Genomic DNA, 18,659 nt, shown 5'->3' with positions numbered 1-18,659 from the left:
CGGGAGGTGTTGGGTGGGTGGGGAGGGTGGGGGGAAGGTGTCCGAGCGGGTGCCAGGGGGGTCTGCAGCAAGGAGACCCCTGAGTCCAGCCCCTACCTAACGCGGCTCTGCTTTCCCATTGCAGAGAAGACAGGGAAGGTGCTGGGGGAGTTTTGCCGGTGCTATAAGGAGCAGTATGGCGTAGCGCTCTTCAACAGTGTCCGCTATGAGATCGAAGGCAATGGAGGGCCGCAGGCCCAGCTGCTCCACCGCAAGGTAAGAGCCCGGCTCCGCACGAGGAGCCTGGAGCCGGCGAGGCACTCCATCCCTGTGCCCAGCGAGCATGGACCAATGTCCTCCCCAAAGCCTGGACACATCCCCTCTCCCCGTGCCACCCTGCTGGGGTGGGATGTAGCCCCCGTGCCACTGGTCCAGCCCATCCCTGTGATGTTGTGCACCATCCGTGCAGCACGTTTTCTATCCCATCCCATGCAACGAGCACACCCAGCAAGCAGGGACAAGGCTGGCTTGTGGCTGCAGCCCCCATGGATGAGTGTGCTTGATGCCAGGGCTGGCAGGAGCTCCCAGGACTCCCTTTTGTACCCAGGGAAGCCCCGAGCGGGGTGTGCCGGGCTATTATCCTCCTGCTTCTGGTTGCGAGCGATGCTCCAGCCCAGGCAAATGCCTGGGGAGGGGTAGGAAACCCCTGGCAGGCGTCCCTGACCCCACGGGGCAAGAGGAGGTGGCTCCGAGTCTGATCTCTGGCAGCCGCCCTTCTCCTGCCTGGCAAAAGGACTCCACACATCCCCCCCGCGGGGCTTGTTGCCTGCAGCTCCGGCACCTGGGGATGGATCCTGCCCTCTCCTCCTGCCTCTAAAGGCAGATGCACGCCAGCCGGGGCTTCTCACCGGCAGACAGGGTTTGGGGTTCCTCCCTAGCCCGGTCGGTGGAGCTGCTGCTCTGTGGGTGCTCCTTGAAAGCAGGAGGAGATGTGATTGCACATGGGGATGAGCTTCTGCTTTTGTCTGGGGCTTAAAGGGGTGTTTTTTTAAGAAATCTAGAAATTGCATCAATGAGGTGAGACTCAAGCCCTGCGTGCTCACAGCAGTTGTCTCCCTGGCCCACCCATGAAGGTGACACCTTGCCCAGGCACCTGGACATGCCCCATCTCCTCTGAAATCTGCCTGGGTGCTGAGTGTGTTCAGGAAAATAAAGGTGTGGAGGTTCCTGGGCAGGAGCCGGGCACCCGGCGTCCTCGGCAAGATGTCCCTTGGGTTCCTTGCAATTTGGCAGATGCCTTCAGCCGCCCCAGGGGGTACCTCCATCCCAAGGTTGGTTGCTTCATTAAAAAGCTCCAGCAAGCAGCCCAGGAATGTCTGAGGAACGGCGGCAAGGCGGGGAGGTCAGGGACGCTGTGCAAGTCTTTTAAAACAGCAGTGTAAAAATAGGACATTCCTCTTGTGCAATGTCTCTTCTGCTGCCTGTCCTCTGCCAGGGTTCCGGCAGTGCCGCCGGGATGTACCGGGGCTCCAAACACCGCGAGGACCTGTGTGTCTGTGGGGTGGCTCTGCAAGGAGCTGGGGAGAGCATCTCCTCCAGCTGGGCTTTGTGCTCCCCAAATACACCCAAAAAGTTGTGGATGTCAAGCAGATGCAGGGTAGCGTCCTCCCTGTCCTCAGGCAGGTCCAGCTGAGATGTGGCTTTTGGGTTTTTTTAAATTTTATTTATTTATTACCTTTTTTTTGGCAGTCTCTGTGGAGATGCGGTGCTCAGAGGCAGCTCCCGCAGCGATACCAGGGGCTGGTGGCCCTCCTGGGCAGAGGAGGACAGCTGGGCTGGGGGCCAAAGCATGGCTCAGTCACCTGAAATGCCAGCAAGAACCAACAGCGATGAGGATAAGGAATAAATGTTTCTGCCTGTGGTCTCTCCAGCAGCCCAGGTGTCCCCAGCCAGCTCCCCTGAAAAACCATCCCCGAGCATCCTCTCTTCTCATAACAGCCCCTCCTGCCTCTCCCGGCCAAGCCCCAAAGCTGACATATCCAGACCCTGATCTCGCTCCCCATCGCTCCCCGTCCCCGCGGCAGGGATGCAGGCAGCACGGGGCCCTCCGCCCGCGCGCTCCCCGGCCCCCTCCCTGTCCAGCCTAGCAATTTGGCGCATACCTGCCTGTCCCAAATATTTGCCGGGGTTGGGTGGTGCCGCCTCGGTGCCTCCCCTGGGCGAGGAGTGTGTGCGAGGAGGGGACGGCTGCACCGGGGCTCCCAGGATGCTGGTGGCCATGAGCAGCCGTTCCCTGGGCGAGGGTCCCCCCAACCCGTGTCAGAGCTCAGCCTGGATTTTATTTCATTAGCAACCGGTCTGTATGGCTTCACCTGCCTTGGGCAGCGGTTTCGAAGCCAGTTTTTAAGGGCTGATTCTCCTTGGATGAGCCACCCCAGTGAGATGTTGACGGGCACTCCCAGAGCTGGCACCACCTTTCTGTCCCCGTCCCTGCTGGTGGCCTTGAGGTTCGGGCTCTCATCCCTCCCACTGTCCCCGAGCCCTGCAGGGCTTGCTTCTTGCTGTCTTCTCCTTCTTCCAAGGCCTTTGGAAAGCAGTAAGGAGCAGCGAGGTGCTGTCAGCCTGTTCGTTGAGCCAAGCTGCTCTCAGACCTTCCTACCGCCCAAGAGGGTGTGGGGTCGGGGAGTGGTGGGGGGCTTAGGGAAGGCCATGGGGTTCCTGTGAACCAGGAGATGGACAGAGCAGGAAGAGGAGAGGGAAAGGTCCTGCAAAAGGGTCCTGGTGCTGGGGCACGGTGGGACCCAAGCCCTGGCTGGTCCCTCCTGACGGCCACCGTGGTGGATGGTGGGTGGTCACGGCAGGAGAGGCGGCTGCGGCACGCTCCCGCCCTCATGAGAGCTCTCGGCTCTTGTTTATGTTCCTGGGATCATAAAAATTCTTGGGACAAATTCTTGGCTTGCTCAGCCAGCCTGTGTTTGGGATGGCGTAAATGCTGCCGGCGTGTGGGCCAAAAGGTGCTGGAGAGCTGGCGAGGGGCTGCTCAGCCGGGGGAGGCTCAGGGGCGCAGGATGTCCTCAGCCTGTTCCTGTCGCTGGTCCTCCATGAAGTCCAGAGCATTTAAGCATCATCTGGTGCTGAGCTCTACGGGGTGGCTTCTTGCTTTTCCTCTTCCATGTCCCATCTGGAGACCATGCTATAGGGCAGGGCTTGGTTCCTGCCATCTGCAGCTTGCCTCTGACCTGCACCGTGGCAGGACCTTCTGGTTGATGGCCACTACCAAGCAGTACCACGAATGCTCCCGCCAGCCCCAAGCCGGGGAAATCACAGTAGTTGAGGTTGGGAAGAGCTGCTGGAGGGCTCTGCTCCAACCTGCCGCTCAGCCAAGTGAGCTCATGTCGCTCAGCTGAGCTTCGTGTCTCTCCCAGGAAGGAGATGCCAGGGACAGAGGTGTGACCACCACCATGGTGAACACCACCACGTGCTGTATGAGCAGCCCCTCTGGGGTTTTCTAGGGCTGTGCATGTGGTACCCCTCAAAGCTGTCACGCAGACACCCCTATTCAGGCACCTAAATTTGCAATGCTATAGGACATAATCCAGTGGTGAACTTGGAGACCCTCAGCATAGCCCTGGCGCAGAAAACCCCACCCAAACCACCATGAACGGACCTTGCTGAGCTCCCTGAGCCAGGCTGCGGCCGTGGGATGGAGGGGTACCCAGCTACCCCCCTCCCTGCCTGCCCCGTGCCACCCACTTCATGTCTCCTCCCCACAGGTCCCGCTGGACGACCACGTCATCTACTCAGGCAACCTCTTCCAGTACATCGAGGAGAACAAGAAGTGGAGGAACCGCTTCTGCGTGGTCCCACACAACTACGGCTTGGTCCTCTACGAGAACAAACTGGTGAGGAGCATCACCCTTTCGCCCATCTCTGGTGGGCACAGCTCCAAAGGGGGACACCCCATTGCTGCGGTGGCGTGGCCATGCTCCCCATCATCCATGACCATCTTTTTCTGCTCAGGCCTATGAACGGGACCTGCCGCCCCGTGTGCTGGTCAACAGCGCTGGCTACAAGATCCTCACCTCTGTGGACCAGTACCTGGAGCTGGTGAACAGCAGCCTGCCTGGTGAGTGGTCCTGGTGGCTGTGGGGTGAGGAGGGATGCTTGGGGTCCCCTGCACCCCGATGCTGCTGGGCATCCCTTCAGGACCTTTGGGAAGGGGTGGTTTCGGGATGTGGGCATCCCTGTGGACCTTCTGGAAGGGATGGTTTTGAAGTGTAGCATCCCTGTGGACCTTCTGGAAGGGGTGGTTTTGGGGTGTGGGGCTGTAGGGAAGGAGAACAGCCCCGTTCCCGCTGTGGGGTGTAGGGTGCAGAGTGAGGTGTCTGATGCTCAGGTCCTGACGCAGCCGCAGGGGAAGGAAGGAAAATGCAGCTGCAGCTCCGTGAGAGCTGCCCCAAGCTGCTGCCACCTCCTTTTCCCGGGAGCACTGGATGAAGGCAGCAGCTCCTGCTCCTCCATCCAGACCCCCAGGAGGACCAGCCACCACCCCGCTCACCGTCCTCCTGCCCCGGGTCGCTAAAGGCCAGGGCAGCCCCCAGGGAGTGGGGCAGGAGCTGCTGAAACAGCTCGCGTAGGGCAGCGAGCCCTTTGCCGGTTCGGGGCACGTGCATGATGGCAGCAGGGTCAGGCCGGCAGCTCGGGGGAGGATTTCACACTGGAAATAATGATTTTTTTCCCCCCTCCCCCTTCAATTTTCACTTCTGATTTCCTTTTTGGAAGAATGAGGCTCTTTCTTTGCACATTTTTGTCCCATGTGCTTGGTAGAACTCACAGCAAAGGCACTGGGAAGGAGCTGAGGGGTCTTGTGTGCCCCTGCTGCACCCCCCACCCTGAATGCTGGGGGAGATGGACACCCCTAACCCTGCAGCATCCGCATCCCTGTCCTGCTCTGTCTGCTCCTCAAAGCATCCTTCCTCCCTCCGCAGGTGTGACACCCAAATCAGGGCACTCCCCCATCTTGAAGTGCCCCACAGATTTCCCCCTCATCCTCTGGCACCCCTATGCCCGGCACTACTACTTCTGCGTGATGACGGGCAAGGAGCAGGAGAAGTGGCGGGCAGTTTTCCAGGACTGTGTACGGCACTGCAACAATGGTGAGCGATGCTGGGGGGGGGGACATGGGGGGCTCCGGGGTGGGGAGAGCATCGTCCTCCTGCTCCGGAGAGGGTGTTGGGGGACCCTGCGGTGATTGGGTTGGGTTTTGGGCCAAAGGGAATGATTTGGAGGGCAAGAGGAGGAATTGGCTGGGAGTTGTTGAGCATCATTGAGCATCTCATCCTCTCTCTGAGCGAGGGTGGGGAGCGGGAGGGATCCAGCCGCCCGCGGCATCCCCATCCCGGCTTCATCCCACTGCCCATAAGGAACGCGATGCCTGCACCGGGGCAGGCAGCATTTGCAGGACCCAGCACGGAGCCTGGCTCAAGAGATGCCCTGATGCCTGTTTTCCACCCTGAGGTAGAAAATATTTGGTAATTAAAAGTCATCAAAACTCCAAGCCGCACCGTCCTGCTCCCCTCCCCGCCGGCACCGCCCGGGCTCTGGTGAGCGAGGGCAGCCGGGGCTGCGGGCAGAGGGGGTGCGGGGCGGCGAGGGGCCGGGGCGGAGGCAGGACCTGCCTCCCACGTCAGCGATACTCTGGCAGGAAAACACGATTTTCCTGCTTGGCTGTGGCCTGTGTGCTCCTGGGCTGAGACCCAGGTCCCAGCGGTGCCTTGGATGGCGAGAAGTTTCCTGGGGAAGGAGGTGCCAGCACTGAAACCTGCTCAAAATCGGGTCTTTTAGTGGGTGAAGAGTTGTGCTGCCTATTTTTAAAGTGCTTCTTTCACTCCTGGGAGCTCTGTGTAGCCCTGATTTTGCCGGAGCTGCTGTTTAGGGAGCAGAATAATGGGGCTGAATCCGGAGCCTGGGTTTCAGTAGGGGTTTCCATCCTCCCATGTTAGATTAAATCTTCTGAAAGCTTTGCTCTTTCCCTTCCTTTTGGTGCTTCTCGCTGCAAAACACATCCATGCGCTGTCAGTGAGCTGGGGGTGTCAGAGCTCGTCAGGATGAGCGTGTCCCCGCAGCCCCCCCGGGGCCTGGGCTCCTTTGCGGGGGGCTGGGTGCAGTGACCCCTCCAGCCGCTCATCCCCCCGGGATGCTGCCGCAGCATCATTGCTGCATGCAGTTCAGCACCCCGGGACCCCTCGCGCTTGCTGGCTGGACCCACAAAGCTGGAGCACTGTGAGCAAAACCAGCTCCTGATAAAAAAGGAATCGATCTCCCCTACTAATGAAAAGCCTATTTATTTATCTTTAATTTCCCCCCCTGGCTGCCGGGTGCTGCTGTGGGAGAGAGGGGAGATGTGAGCCCTTCTGCCATCCCCGCTGCCAGCCAGGGTTGTGCCATTAAATCTTCTCCTCCCTCTCCTCCTGCTCAGCACGTGATGAAAAAAACTTACGGGGGTGGGCAGTGGCGCGGGGAAGGCTCGGTGCTGGTGGGTTTCTGCATTTCTACAGCCTGGATTTCTCTGTGAGATGGTTCTTCCCTCCCGAGCGCCATTTCTGCCCCTCACTGCTTCTGCAAGGTCTGAGATACTGTTTCAAATTCCATGAAAGCTCTTTTGTTGTTGTCGAGCAATTTTTTTTTTTATTTTTCTGAAATTAGAAGCTCTGTTTCTGCATCCAGTTGTGACCAGTGTGGGAATTTTCACCTCCCTTTTTAAGACCGTGTTTTTGTAACACCAGCTCTTCTGTAAGGACCAGGGACGTGCAACATCATTCCTCATGCAGGAGGTGTCCAGCCTGGTTTCTGCGGAGCCTGGGTGCCCTTGGCTGCTCCGAAAATGTCCCTTGCCCTGTATGGTGGCACGCAGGGCTGGAGCAGTGCCCACCCCGCTGGCTCTTGCCCCTTGTTGCGGGCAGGCTGCCCCGTTCAGCTGTTTTTTGGGCAAAAAGCGGCTTCAAACTCACATTTCTTCTTCAGCACCGTTCTCCCAGTGAGAGGAGATTATCCTGTGCCACGAGCAGGGTGGACTTTGAAAAAGTCAAGGTGTAGCATCGCTCTCCAGTGTCGGGTACTCCCATCCCGCGGTGCACCATCACCCTGGGAGCCTTTCCAGGATAGGGTCCAGGCTTGCTTGGGTGGTTGCTTCCCATCCCCAACAAGGCGAGCTCAGATCAGTGCTTAATTAGCTGCATGTTAATGAAGCAAACTCATTAAATTTGCCCTGTGAAGTGGCACGGTGGCTTCTTGCAACCAGCCCTGTCTGCTTGTCCCTGGGCAGGGCGCAGGGCCGGGGACAGGTCCCTGCAGCCGGAGCCCACTGCCCGCCGGGGCTCAGCGAGGGACGAGTGACCCTGGTGGGGCAGATCCAGGTGGCTTCTTGGGGGGCGAATCCTGTCCTGCTCTCTGCATGGTTTGGAGGATGAGGTTTGGCTGCAGCGGCTCTGGCAGGGGACTGAAGCCCGTACCAGGCTGTCCCACCCGGGAGGTGATGCTGAGCTGCAAGGAGCAATGCCTGGAGAAGCACCAGCCCCTGAAAGCTCAGCCCTGCTCCAGCTCCCACCGAGCACTGAGAAAAGGTCAGACTTGACTTTCTCAGTGTTTTTTTCCCCTGTATATTAAGCTGCCCCTTAGGAAAAGCTGCTTAGGCTTGGAGTTAAATGTAATCATCTTAGAAAAATCTGTGTGTGCGTTGGAAAAGATCCGCTCACTACCCTGGGCTGTCCCTCCTGGGAAGGGAGAAACCACCCCTGGCTGCGTCTCCCCAGCACGCCGGCTTGCTGGGCGGTCCAGGGATGTGCCACAACCCTCCGCTGTCATCACTGCGGGGATGCTTTCTGGGAGCCACCAAGCACGGTGGCTCTGCTGGGAGACCTTTTGCCACGGGGCCACCCTGGGCTTGGTCCCATCCTGCTTCTCTCACGCCAGGGGTCTGGGCATGGGGAGGGGAGTCAGGGTGCTGGGGGGGGTTCACTCCCAGGAGTGTTTCTCTCCAGCTGGCAGGCACCCCCAAAGCCAGACCCAGAGAGGCTGGGACATGCGTGGGACATGTGCCAGCGGGCTCCTGGGCTGTCCTGCCTGTCCACTGCCCCCATCTCCTCCTCCTCCTCCCTGTGGGACGTGGCCACAGGCTCCCAGCACCCTGCCCCTTCTCCTGATGGGTGCTGTGGGAGGGTGGGGGCGACATCCGAGCCCCCGTCATGCTGGTGGCCCCACGAGCCGTGCTGCGGTGACTCACGGCAGTGACATCTCGGGGGCAGCCCCACCAGCCAGAGCCCAGCGTGCCTCCCGCGGGGCTGGCTCGGGGACGGGGCCCTGACTCAGCCCCGACGCCTCTCGGCCGCTTTCCTCTTCCTCCCAAGCTGCGCCGCTCCCTGCAGGGCCCCCCCTTCCTCCAGCCCCCCCGGCTGCCCCGTCCTGCAGTGCTGGTGGGCTCGCCGGGTCCCATGCAGTGTTGAGGGTCACTGAGCCCCCCCAGATTGCTGAGCCCCTGCTCCTGCCATGCTGTCGGGGCTCACCAAACCCCTGAGTCCCCGTACACCATCGGGGCTTGCTGCCCCCCTGTGCCTGCTGTGCCATCTGGGCTCACCGAGCCCCTGCGTCCCCACGCACCATCAAGGATCACTTGAGGCTCCTGCCGAGCCCGTGCTCCTGGGTGCCTCCCTGCCCTTGGTCCAGCTCTGGAGGGGATCAGTCTGTGGATGGAGTGGGAGCCCCCCCAGCCACTGGTGTGTCTGGGAGACTGCTGCCCCCTGGTCCGGTCAGAGACAGTAGCTTGGGATGGGATCCCCCAGTCCCGGTGACAGCTCTGGGCTCCCTGCGTGGGTCCGAGGGTGTGGGGGGACACAAGGGACCCCCTGCGAAGGTGGGCTGGGGATGCTGCAAGGAGCCTGGCTGCCCCTCACTCCCCATCCCAGGCTGCTCACTCGTCCCCCCCGTCCCCTCCCCAGGCATCTCCGAGGACTCCAAAGTGGAGGCTCCAGCCTTCACGGACGCCGTCCGCATGTACCGCCAGTCGAAGGAGCAGTACGGCACCTGGGACATGCTGTGCGGCAACGAAACCCAGGTGAGGAGCTGTCCCCCCGAGGCTGGGGTGGGGGGGTGCGGGCTGAGCAGGGTCCCCAAAGCCTCCTGCCTTCGCAGGTCCTGAGCAACCTGGTGATGGAGGAGCTGCTCCCCGAGCTGAGGACCACCATCGGCCCCCGGCTGAAGGGCAAGGCTCAGGAGCGCCAGCGGACCTGGATCCAGGTGCGGGGCTGGGGCTGCTGGCGGTGGGGGGGTCATCACTGCCTGCCCTCCCCTGCCTGCACTGCCTCCACTTTGGGGGCCGCGCTGCCGCCTCCCTTCCCCACCGGGCTCGGTGCCTGCCGGCTTTCCTGCCTGTCAGAGCCAGCGCTGCCCCCCGCGTCGCCCCCTCTCCCGGCCCCCGCCAAAGAAGCCGTCCTTATTCTCCGCTGTGGCTTTTTAAAGCTCCTTGTTGTGCCCCTGCAAGCAGCCCTGCCCATCCCTGCCTGTGCTCCCTCGTCCCTGGGGCGAGGGAAACAAACAGGAGGAAGCCCAGCCCCGGAGCGAAGCCCGTCCTGGCTATATTTAGCGAGCCATTTTTAGAGCAGCACAGACTAAATCCAGCCCGAACCCTTGCGAAAGACCGAGGGCTCTTCAAAACTGCCTGTTAAAAACTTAAAAGCCAATAGATAATTACCACCAGGCTCATAATGTGCCACTGGAGCAGCCTAAAAATGCACAAACGCTGCTTTTTCAGTAGCTGTGGTCTTAGCTGCAAAGCTGGGAAGCCTGAGAGAGGGAGGGGGGGACAGCTCTGCCTCCCACCAGCACCGAAATCACGGCGTTTGGCTGCAAAGTGAGCAAGAAGCCTCAGCGAGCGGCTCCTGAGACCCCAGGCAGGCTGAGTGGGGCAGGGCACAGCTTTCAAATGGGGTCAGGGGCTCTCCTGCCTGGACCGCCAGCATCCCCGGACCACCAGCATCCCCAGACCTGCAGCATCCCCGGACGTGCAGCATCCTCAGACCTGCCTGGGGCAGTTTGGCTGACGGAGGCAGTGCTCGGCTCTGTGCCCCTCAGGCACCACTTCGAAGCAGCTTCTGCACCGTGGGAGCTTCATCTCACCCAGCTGAGGGGTCCCTGGTGTGGAAAACCTACTGCCAGGCTGCGAGGAGGGGTCCGCTCAGGGCATGGGTGAAAGCTCGGCAGGTCCTGCAGGCATCTGATGCTGGAGGTGATGGTTAGGGAGGGCAGCAGGAAGCGTGGGGGGCAGCTGACCACCCCATCTCTCTCTCACCAGATCTCGGATGCCGTCTATAGGATGGTCTCTGAGCAGACCAAGGCCCAGTACGATGCAGCGATGGCCAAGTGCGAACAGGAGCGGCCCCAGATGGAGAGCACCATCCGCACAGACATGGACCAGATCATCACTTCGAAGGAGCACTTGGCCAGCAAGATCCGAGGTACAGCCCTGCGGGGAGACGCGTGGACATGGATGTGTGTAGCTGTGTCCGTGACCGGCTCCTGGCGTGGCATCACCACTGTTTCACCAAGGTGTTCCTGGGGTGCAGCATGGCTCCTCCCAGCATGGCCTGGAACCCTTGGGGAGATGCCAGCAGTCACAGTGGCCAGGGTGCATGTCCTCATTGGCATTGTCCCAGGAGGTGGGGGACAAGGTGGGCAGTGACCCCCCCAGACAAGGCAGTGGGGCAGGAACGGGTTCAATACAGACTGAGGGCCCTCTGCAAGAACCCCTTGCATTGTCCTGCAAGTCTGGGAGCCTTCTCCTGGAGGGACTTGGGGAGAGGTGCAGGTCCCCCTCCCCAGGGTGGGTTTAGGACCTGATTTGAAGAGCTGGAAGGGCAGAGGAGGAGCCTCACCATGCGTATCCCTGCTCTCTGCCCAGCATTCGTCCTCCCAAAAGCGGAGGTCTGTGTCCGTAACCACGTCCAGCCCTACATTTCCTCCATCCTGGAGGCCCTGATGACCCCCACGAGCCAGGGCTTTGCCGAGGTGCGGGAGGTGTTCTTCAAGGAGGTGACGGACATGAACATGAACATCGTCAACGAAGGTGGCCTGGAGAAGCTGGTGGAGGTGAGACCTGGCAATGCTCCTTGCTGGCCAGTGGGCTTGGGGGCGGCAGGGCCAGTCCTGCTGCCATCCTCAGTGTGGACAGCACTGGGGGACCCCAGGCTGAGACAATACATGGGGATGAAGCCCGTGTGGGGTGGCATGTCCCAGCCCCAAGTGCGCGGAGTGTCCTGCCCTGCTGAGCTTGGCTTTATTCCCAGTACATGGAGAAGCTTTCCCGCCTGGCCTTCCACCCCGTCAAGATGCAGTCGTGCTATGAGAAGATGGACCAGCTGAAACTGGAGGGCCTTCAGCAGCGATTCGATGTCTCCAGCACGTCCGTCTTCAAGCAGAGGGCCCAGATCCACATGAGACAGGTGGGACGGGGACTGGGGTCCTCCCGTGTCCCCCCGGGCTGAGCGCAGAGGGCTGGGGAGCGGAGGCAGAGTGGGGAGCCCAGGCTGGTCCAACCCAGGCAGGGATTTGGCTGGGATGTCTGTCCTGTCTCAGGGACCTTCCTGTCACTGGTACCGATCTAAGGGTGTGTGATGGATCTGGCCATCCCCTCGGAGCCCGAGCAGGGAGGGAGCCCATGGGTGGGCAGCAGTGTGGGGCACCCTTCCAACTCAGCCCCCAGGCTTGGCCATCACGGCACAGCTACCCCTTTGTCACCGAGCCCACTGGCACCAGCAACCCAGTAGCCCAATTTTGGGGTCTAATCCAGCCAAACCTGGAGCGGGGTGTAAAAGGGGGGGGGGTGTAAACCAGTTTTGGGCACCCTCCTCCCCCAACACCCTTGGTCTCCAGGGTGGAGCCCATGAATGCCACACTGGGATGCTGGGGACCTTGCCAGTGTGAAGGCTCATCTCGGTGTGGCAGTGCCCCAAAAGAGCCCCCTGCCCACCTCCATGGTTGGTCCCGTTGGGTGCTCCCCCTGCCCGGTGCTGACCGTCTGCCTCTGCTCACAGCAAATGGACGACGCCGTGTACACGTTCGAGACGCTGCTCCATCAGGAGCTGGGGAAGCTGCAGGGTAAAGACGACTTGTGCAAGTCCATCCAGCGCATCCTCGAGAGGGTGCTCAAGGTGAGGGGTGGTGGGTCGGGGCCTTCGGTGGCCTTCAGTGGCCTTGTTCCAAGGGCCAGCAGCCCGGGGAAGAGGCCAGGAGTGACCTTATCAATTTTAACAAAAGTCTTCTGGGGAAATACTTCTTTATATTGAGATGATTGTCATGCATTTTGCTGGAATGTGGGGCAGGCAAGTGGGAAACCACCTGGAGGAGCCAGGTCCCCTCTGAACACATGCATCACTGTAAAAGCCACCCGGGGTTCAGACTGGCCCAAAAACCCTTCTGCAGACAGCGGTGGAGGAGCCAGCTCTTACCCAGATGCAGACACCCCGGGAACTGACTGGAGAGAAGGATGCGAGGGGCAGAGGAACCTGCTCACGCTCGTGCAAATGGGTTGGGGGGGGGCAAACCACAGAGGGTTGTGCCCGTGGGCAGGGGAGCTGCCAGCCCGCAGCCCTCATTGACCCGGGGCTGCCCTCTCGCTCGCCCTGCAGAAATACGACTACGACAGCAGCACCGTGCGGAAGAAGTTCTTCAGGGAGGCCCTGCTGCAGATCACCATCCCCTTCCTGCTGAAAAAGCTGGCACCGACCTGCAAGGGGGTAAGAGGGTAAAGTTTGGGGTGGTGGTGGGGGGAAGGACCACCTACCCCCGTGGAGGGGCTGGAGCATCCCTCCCTCCCGTCCCCCCTGGGCTGAGCGGCCTCTCCCCTGCGGCAGGAATTAGCCAAGTTTCAGGAGCTGATCTTCGAGGACTTTGCCAGCTTCATCCTGGTGGAGAACACTTACGAGGAGGTTGTGCTACAGTCGGTGATGAAAGACATCATGCAAGGTAGGGTCCCGCAGTGCCAGGGAGCCTGGACCCGCTCAGCTCTGAGCCCCGGGTGGCTCCAGCACCCTGGCATGGGTGCTGGGTGCTGGGGGGAGTCAGTGTAAGCCGAGCCTGGGCTCAGCAGCACCTGGAGGGCCCATGATGGGTGCTGGGGACCGTAGGAGGAGGGAGTGAGCCCAAGCAGTGTGCTGGGGGCTGTACAAGGAGGGGTGACCCCGTGCAGGGTGCTGGGGGCTGTACAAGGAGGGGTGACCCCGTGCAGGGTGCTGGGGGCTGTATGAGGAGGGGTGACCCCGTGCAGGGTGCTGGGGGCTGTACGAGGAGGGGGTGACCCTGTGCAGAGTGCTGGGGGCTGTACCAGGAGCAGCTTTCCCACCTGGCCTTCCTGCTGGCAGGCCTGAGCGGTGGGTGGGATGCTGAACCCTCTGCCCGGCTCCAGACACCTCTCCCTGCACCCTACACCCAAGGGGAGGACTGGGAGAGGTGCCCGAGCGTGGCGGGTGCTGCCCCGTGCCCGCAGCACATCTGACACCTCTCTCGGTGCCCCCAGCTGTGAAGGAGGCAGCCGTGCAGCGGAAGCACAACCTGTACCGCGACAGCATGGTCATGCACAACAGCGATCCCAACCTGCACCTCCTGGGCGAGGGCATCCCCATTGACTGGGGCGAGGAGTACAGCGGGCAGCCCGAGGCCGAGCCGGACGCCGACAAGCGCCGCAGGGCCAAGCAAGTGGTGTCAGTGATCCAAGACGATGAGGGGGTCCTGCCCTACGAGGTGGGTGCTGAGGCGCTGCTGCAGCCCAGCTCCCCGGAGCCACAGGAGCCGGAGGAGCCGGACCCTGGGGCGCCGCCGAGCTCCCCAGATGGGGTGGAGGAGATCCGGGAGGCACTGGCGAAGGAGAGCCTCGGGGACGGCGTCAAGGTGGAGGAGCGGCTGACGAACGGTACCGATGCCATGCGGGAGAGTGGTGCCACCAAGGAGGTGGTGGCGGCAGGGTCTGTCCCAGGTGATGTCCCCCCACAAGGTCCAGCCAGTGAGGGGGACGGGGTGCACCGCGCCACACCGGCATCGCCTGCGCCTGGAGCTGAAGTGCCATCAGGGGCCGGGGTGCAACATGCTGCACCAGCATCACCCATGCTGGCATCACCCGTGCCCAGAGCTGATGTCCCATCAGGGGCCAGCATGCAACATGCTGCACCGGCATCACCCAAACCCAGAGCCGATGTCCCATCAGAGGCCAAGGTGCCCCATGCCACACCACCATCACCCGCACCCAGAGCCGATGTCCCATCAGAGGCCAAGGTGCCCCATGCCACACCACCATCACCCGCACCCAGAGCCGATGTCCCATCAGAGGCCAAGGTGACCCATGCCACACCACCATCACCCGCACCCAGAGCCAAGACCCCATCACCGTCCACCGGGACGGCTTGCCATCAGCCCAGTGACAAGGAGACGGGTGAGAAGGTGGCCCCCCCGGGCGGTGAGTGCAGCCCCCCACAGCCCACAGGCACGACAGAGAGCAGTGAGGGGGTGCAGACTGAGTTCTAGCCCTGGGCCTGCCCCCCCGCCATGGACTGGCCCCGGTGACACCGGGGGTTGGGGTAGGGGGAATAGGACCTGCTGCGCTGCCGGGGAGAGGAGGGGATGGGAAACACCAAGACCTTATTGCCTAGCCAGGGGGGGGTCCCCGCTGCTGCGCGGGGCTGGCCACAGCCAAGTGGTCCTACTGGGTCAGACTGGGGGAGACCCCTGGCCCAGCACGGGGCACCCCCTGCACTCTGCTCTGTCCTTCTTCTGCCTTATTTTCTTCTTTTCTACTGAAGAGATGCTTTATCTGCCCCCCAGCACAAGTGCCTGCTGCCGGGGGGGCTGGCACTAGCCCTGCTGTGGATGGGTGTGCGGGATGCTCCCGGCTGCCCCAGGGGCCGTCCCCTGCCCCAACCCGGGGGGTTTCCTGGGAGCCTGCCCACCGCCATCCCACCCAGCCGGCTCCGGGAGTGCCAGTGGGAGCAGGGGCCACAGGGGATGATGGAAAACGTGATGGCAGCCAGGGGCACGGCAGGGATACAGCAACGCTGGGTGGCTTGAACCGCTGCCGATGGGGTGAGAGCTGGGGCAGGTGTGGGCTCACAGCACCCAGGCTGGGTTCACAGCACCCAGGCTGGGCTCACAGCACCCAGGCTGAGCTCACAGGACCCAGCACCCACCCCTGGCCACCCTCACCCCGGAGTCTTCTAGCAGCTATTTAAGTTCAGAGTAAAAACTTAGAGGGGAAGGTGGCACTCACACAGTATCTCCAGCTTTGCCTGGCAGGACTGGGCTGCCTCGGGGCTCAGGCTCGCCGTGAAGCAGAGGGATCCCAGCTCTTGCCCTCTGGAGCTTCCCAGCACCATGCATGGATGATTTCTCCGTCTCTCGGGCTCTGCAGGTTTTGGCACCTGCAGTGACGGTCGAGCAAAGAGCTGGTGCCTTAGCAGCGGTTTGCTGGCACCCCCAGCAGCCCTGCCTGCCGTGGGGAGGGGGACGGGACTGGCGCAGCCCCCACGCAGACATGCTAAAAGCCCCTGAGCTGGTGGGGGTTGGCAGGACTCGTGAGCGTGAGACACGTGTGTGCGTGCACAGAGCAGGGACCAGCACCCCAAAACTCGCCTGTATTTTAGGTGCCGCTGTTTCTGCCTCTGAAGGGGGGTGCCCAGCCTAACCCACTCGGGGAGGCCCCCCAAAGTGCCTTGCTTTGGGAACTTAAAACCTGTCTCTTCCAGGATATTTTATTAAGAAAGTTATACAAATGTTTAAAAATATGCTTATAATAATTAATAAAATGGAAAAGCTTTATTTAAAGCCAGAGGAGACTGTCCTTATTCCTGAACTGCCCCCCTGGGGCTGTGCTGGAGGGGTAGGGCTGGGGCTCCCCACTCCCACTGTGACTGGGGGGGTGTCATCCTGAGACCACCCAGCAGCAACACAAGCCAGAAGCCAAACAACTGAGATGATTTTATTAAAAGGGGGGTCCCGAGGAAGCAGCAAGAGGCACCCGCAGCAGCAGCTTCCCCTCGGCACGGCCACACCGACGGCTCGGAGGCTGCTCCGACCCCATCCCTGAAGCGCTGTGCAGGAGGAGGGGGCGGGGGGGGCCAGCAGGACCCCCGTTATCCCCAGAAGGCACTGTGTGAAGAGGGGCTTGGTGCAGGGCAGCTCTGGGCAGGAGGGCAGGCGTGCCTGTCCCCAGCATGTCCCCTTCCCCAGCAGGTCACTGGACCATTCCTGTTCCAGCCAGGATGAACCCTCCCGAAAAGCAGGGGGGAGAAGGAAATGCCCAGCACCCCCCGCCACCGTCATCACCCGGCCAAAGCTCCCTGAGAGCCGGTGGACAGCCACCAGCCGAGGACAGCAGCGGTGGCAGCGTGGCAGAGTGCTGGCCGTGGGGCTCCCCTTCCCCAGCGCCTCCCCACCCGAGTCGGGCCAGCCCTGAGGGTCCCCGCAGCAAGTCCTTGGGGTGCTGCGTCCCACATAGCATGGGGACAAGGACAGGCCCAGCAGAAGTGACAGCAGCTATTCCAGACAAAGTAGCAGGAGGTGTGGAACACATTGCCCACCATCCCGGGGGGGTGCCTAGCCCCGACCAAGCAGGGGGTACACCACGAAATAGCCCAGCGTGGAGCCCGCAATGGCCCCGAGGAAGATCCAGACGTTGTAGGACATGACGGCCAGCATCACCATGTAGCCCAGCACTACCTGCACCACGTGGAACAGCGTCTGGCCGATGTGGTACCGAAACCACCTGTGGAAGAAGATGGGGAACCCCATCAGCGAGGGGCCGGGGCAGCCGGCATCTCCCCCTGCTCCACCAGCATCCCGGAGCAGCCAGAGATGGGTTTTGGGAGCAGGGAGAGGGATGGGGGCTGCAAACAGCAGCACTGGGGGAAATCCCGCTTCAAAGGAACAGGGAGGATATTATTAAGAGGTTGGCAGTAAGAGCAGCCTCAGGCATGGTCTGGGATTAAATACAAGAGGAAAAACCCAGGGCTTGGCTCCAATGGCTTGTGCTGGGAAGGAACCACCCAGGCCAGCCTTGCTGGTGTGCCCGACCTGCTGCTTGTGCCCATCCCCGAACCACGAGGACCCTCCTGCACCCACGGTGGCTCCTGGGGGAACGTGAGCATTTAAGACAGTTGAAAAACACCTTGGACATCTCCCAAAGTACCTGGAGGGGCCGGGATGCCCCTGGGACCACCTCCCAAGGCTGTACACATATGCCTTTCCTGGGAGCCTATTACTCCATGGCTGCCTCTTTACAGCCTTTCTCCCCTCCTGCGCTGGCCCAGGGGCCACACACCCGTCCCCGAGCCCCCCTGCGGCCCCGCCGGCCGGGGGCCCTGCGGTACCTGCCCTGCGCAGGGCCGGTGCCCCCCTCCTCCGGCTCCGCCAGCGACTCCCGGCTGAGGCTGCGGGGCAGAGCCAGCAGCGCCCGCCGCAGCAGCACGGCCTTGCCCATCTTGACGGCTTCGTAAAGCATCGACAGTAGCAGGATCACCAGCACCGAGAGCGCCATCCCTGCACGAGAAACACCCCGCCGCTGCCCATCGCCGCACACCGGCGGGAGAGAGGGGGTGTGGGGGCGATGGGGGGGGGTGGCAGGTCCCAGCACGGAGCGCTTGGGCATATCGATGGGATAAGGTGGAGGGAACGGAGGGCTCCTGGGATTGGGGTTGGGCTGGAGCGACCAGCAGCAGGTTTGTGAAGCGCTGGGAAATGGTGTATTTAGCCCAATCCCCCCTCTAAATTCCTAGGGAGTATTTTTTGGAGGGGGTTGCTCTGAAAAAAAATAAGCGTCTTTGCATTGACTCCATAAAAATGTGGGTGTTAAAATATGATGCTTGGACAATAATTTAAAAAAAAGAAAAGAGTGTAAAAGAAAATGGGAAGCTGAGCCATCACTGAGTGACCTGGGGGTTTGGCAGGCCTGGGGGGAGAGATGCTTCCCGCACCTCCGTGCCTGCTGCTCTCGGCCTGGGAGGATCGACCCCTGGCCGGGGCATTACCAGGGCACGGCACTGCTCATCAGGGTAGGAGAGGGTCAGCCAAAAACGGGCAGGGCCCTCTGAGCTCTGGGGTGAGTGGTGTGCGGAGCCCATCACGGCTCTGCCCCGACCCCCCCTATGCAGTAAGTGCCCCAGCATTAGTGCTGGGCGGGGGCCCTGCTCTCCCCCCTCCCAGCCCATCGCTCCATTGCAACAGAAATGCAAAGCCACTGTTCGATTCTCTGCCCCGCATCCTTTTCCCTGGGCAGAGAACACAGCTTGTGGCGGATGGACGGACGGACGGACAGACGGGTGTCTTGGAGCCGGGCTGGGGCTGGCAGCCTACCTGTGGGGGTGTGGACGCTCCAGAAGTCGAAGAGCAGCACTGCCGTGTCCGAGAAGTAGAAGGACATCTGGAAGAGAGGCCAAGGAAAGGGCAGAGCTAGGAACCAGCTCGGGGTGATGGGGCAGACAGGGGCTGGGGCACCCGCATCTTCAGCGGGTCCACGCACCCACCATCCCAAAGGGCTGAGTCCCGATGCCGCCGCTCAGCCAGAGTTTTACCAAATGGTGCAATTTTTTTCCCCAATTCTTGAAACAGGAAGAGGAACTTGCACTGAAAATCGCAGTCATGCCAACCGG

At 61.6% G+C, this 18,659-nt stretch overlaps 2 protein-coding genes across 2 annotated transcripts in view; one reads left to right on the top strand and one right to left on the bottom strand.

The window, feature by feature from the left end:
- The window catches only part of NIBAN2 (niban apoptosis regulator 2), a 31,324-nt gene extending 16,651 nt beyond the window's left edge, over nucleotides 1–14,673 (top strand). The window contains exons 2-14 of the mRNA XM_050908012.1: nucleotides 125–255; nucleotides 3,753–3,881; nucleotides 4,000–4,105; nucleotides 4,968–5,135; nucleotides 8,973–9,088; nucleotides 9,166–9,270; nucleotides 10,325–10,487; nucleotides 10,931–11,118; nucleotides 11,316–11,471; nucleotides 12,063–12,179; nucleotides 12,657–12,764; nucleotides 12,882–12,993; nucleotides 13,544–14,673. Coding sequence (XP_050763969.1) covers nucleotides 125–255; nucleotides 3,753–3,881; nucleotides 4,000–4,105; nucleotides 4,968–5,135; nucleotides 8,973–9,088; nucleotides 9,166–9,270; nucleotides 10,325–10,487; nucleotides 10,931–11,118; nucleotides 11,316–11,471; nucleotides 12,063–12,179; nucleotides 12,657–12,764; nucleotides 12,882–12,993; nucleotides 13,544–14,544 — 2,600 coding nt within the window. The 3' untranslated portion in view covers nucleotides 14,545–14,673. The remainder of the gene's footprint in view (nucleotides 1–124; nucleotides 256–3,752; nucleotides 3,882–3,999; nucleotides 4,106–4,967; nucleotides 5,136–8,972; nucleotides 9,089–9,165; nucleotides 9,271–10,324; nucleotides 10,488–10,930; nucleotides 11,119–11,315; nucleotides 11,472–12,062; nucleotides 12,180–12,656; nucleotides 12,765–12,881; nucleotides 12,994–13,543) is intronic.
- Nucleotides 14,674–15,813: 1,140 nt separating this feature from the next.
- Nucleotides 15,814–18,659, bottom strand: SLC31A2 (solute carrier family 31 member 2). The gene is made up of 4 exons (XM_050908013.1): nucleotides 18,534–18,659; nucleotides 18,364–18,430; nucleotides 17,382–17,550; nucleotides 15,814–16,777 (listed from the first exon to the last, which is right to left on the bottom strand). The coding sequence occupies exons 1-4, from the start codon at nucleotides 18,648–18,650 to the stop codon at nucleotides 16,609–16,611; spliced, it is 522 nt and encodes a 173-aa protein (XP_050763970.1). The 5' UTR covers nucleotides 18,651–18,659; the 3' UTR covers nucleotides 15,814–16,608.

The sequence above is a fragment of the Gymnogyps californianus genome, chromosome 18, assembly GCF_018139145.2.
Source record: "Gymnogyps californianus isolate 813 chromosome 18, ASM1813914v2, whole genome shotgun sequence".
In the NCBI taxonomy this organism is placed as follows: Eukaryota; Metazoa; Chordata; class Aves; order Accipitriformes; family Cathartidae; genus Gymnogyps; species Gymnogyps californianus.
The sequence above is the reverse complement of the archived record's forward strand: the minus strand, read 5'-3'. Positions and strand labels throughout refer to the sequence as shown.

What these genes read in the sequence shown, in the direction of transcription:
- SLC31A2 (XM_050908013.1), bottom strand. Translation starts at nt 18,650, where the DNA reads ATGACTGCGATTTTCAGTGCAAGTTCCTCTTCCTGTTTCAAGAATTGG. An exon ending in GGACTCAGCCCTTTGGGATG is followed by an intron (nt 18,431 to 18,533) that starts GTGGGTGCGTGG and finishes CCTCTCTTCCAG; the next exon opens with ATGTCCTTCTACTTCTCGGA. An exon ending in GAGCGTCCACACCCCCACAG is followed by an intron (nt 17,551 to 18,363) that starts GTAGGCTGCCAG and finishes TTTCTCGTGCAG; the next exon opens with GGATGGCGCTCTCGGTGCTG.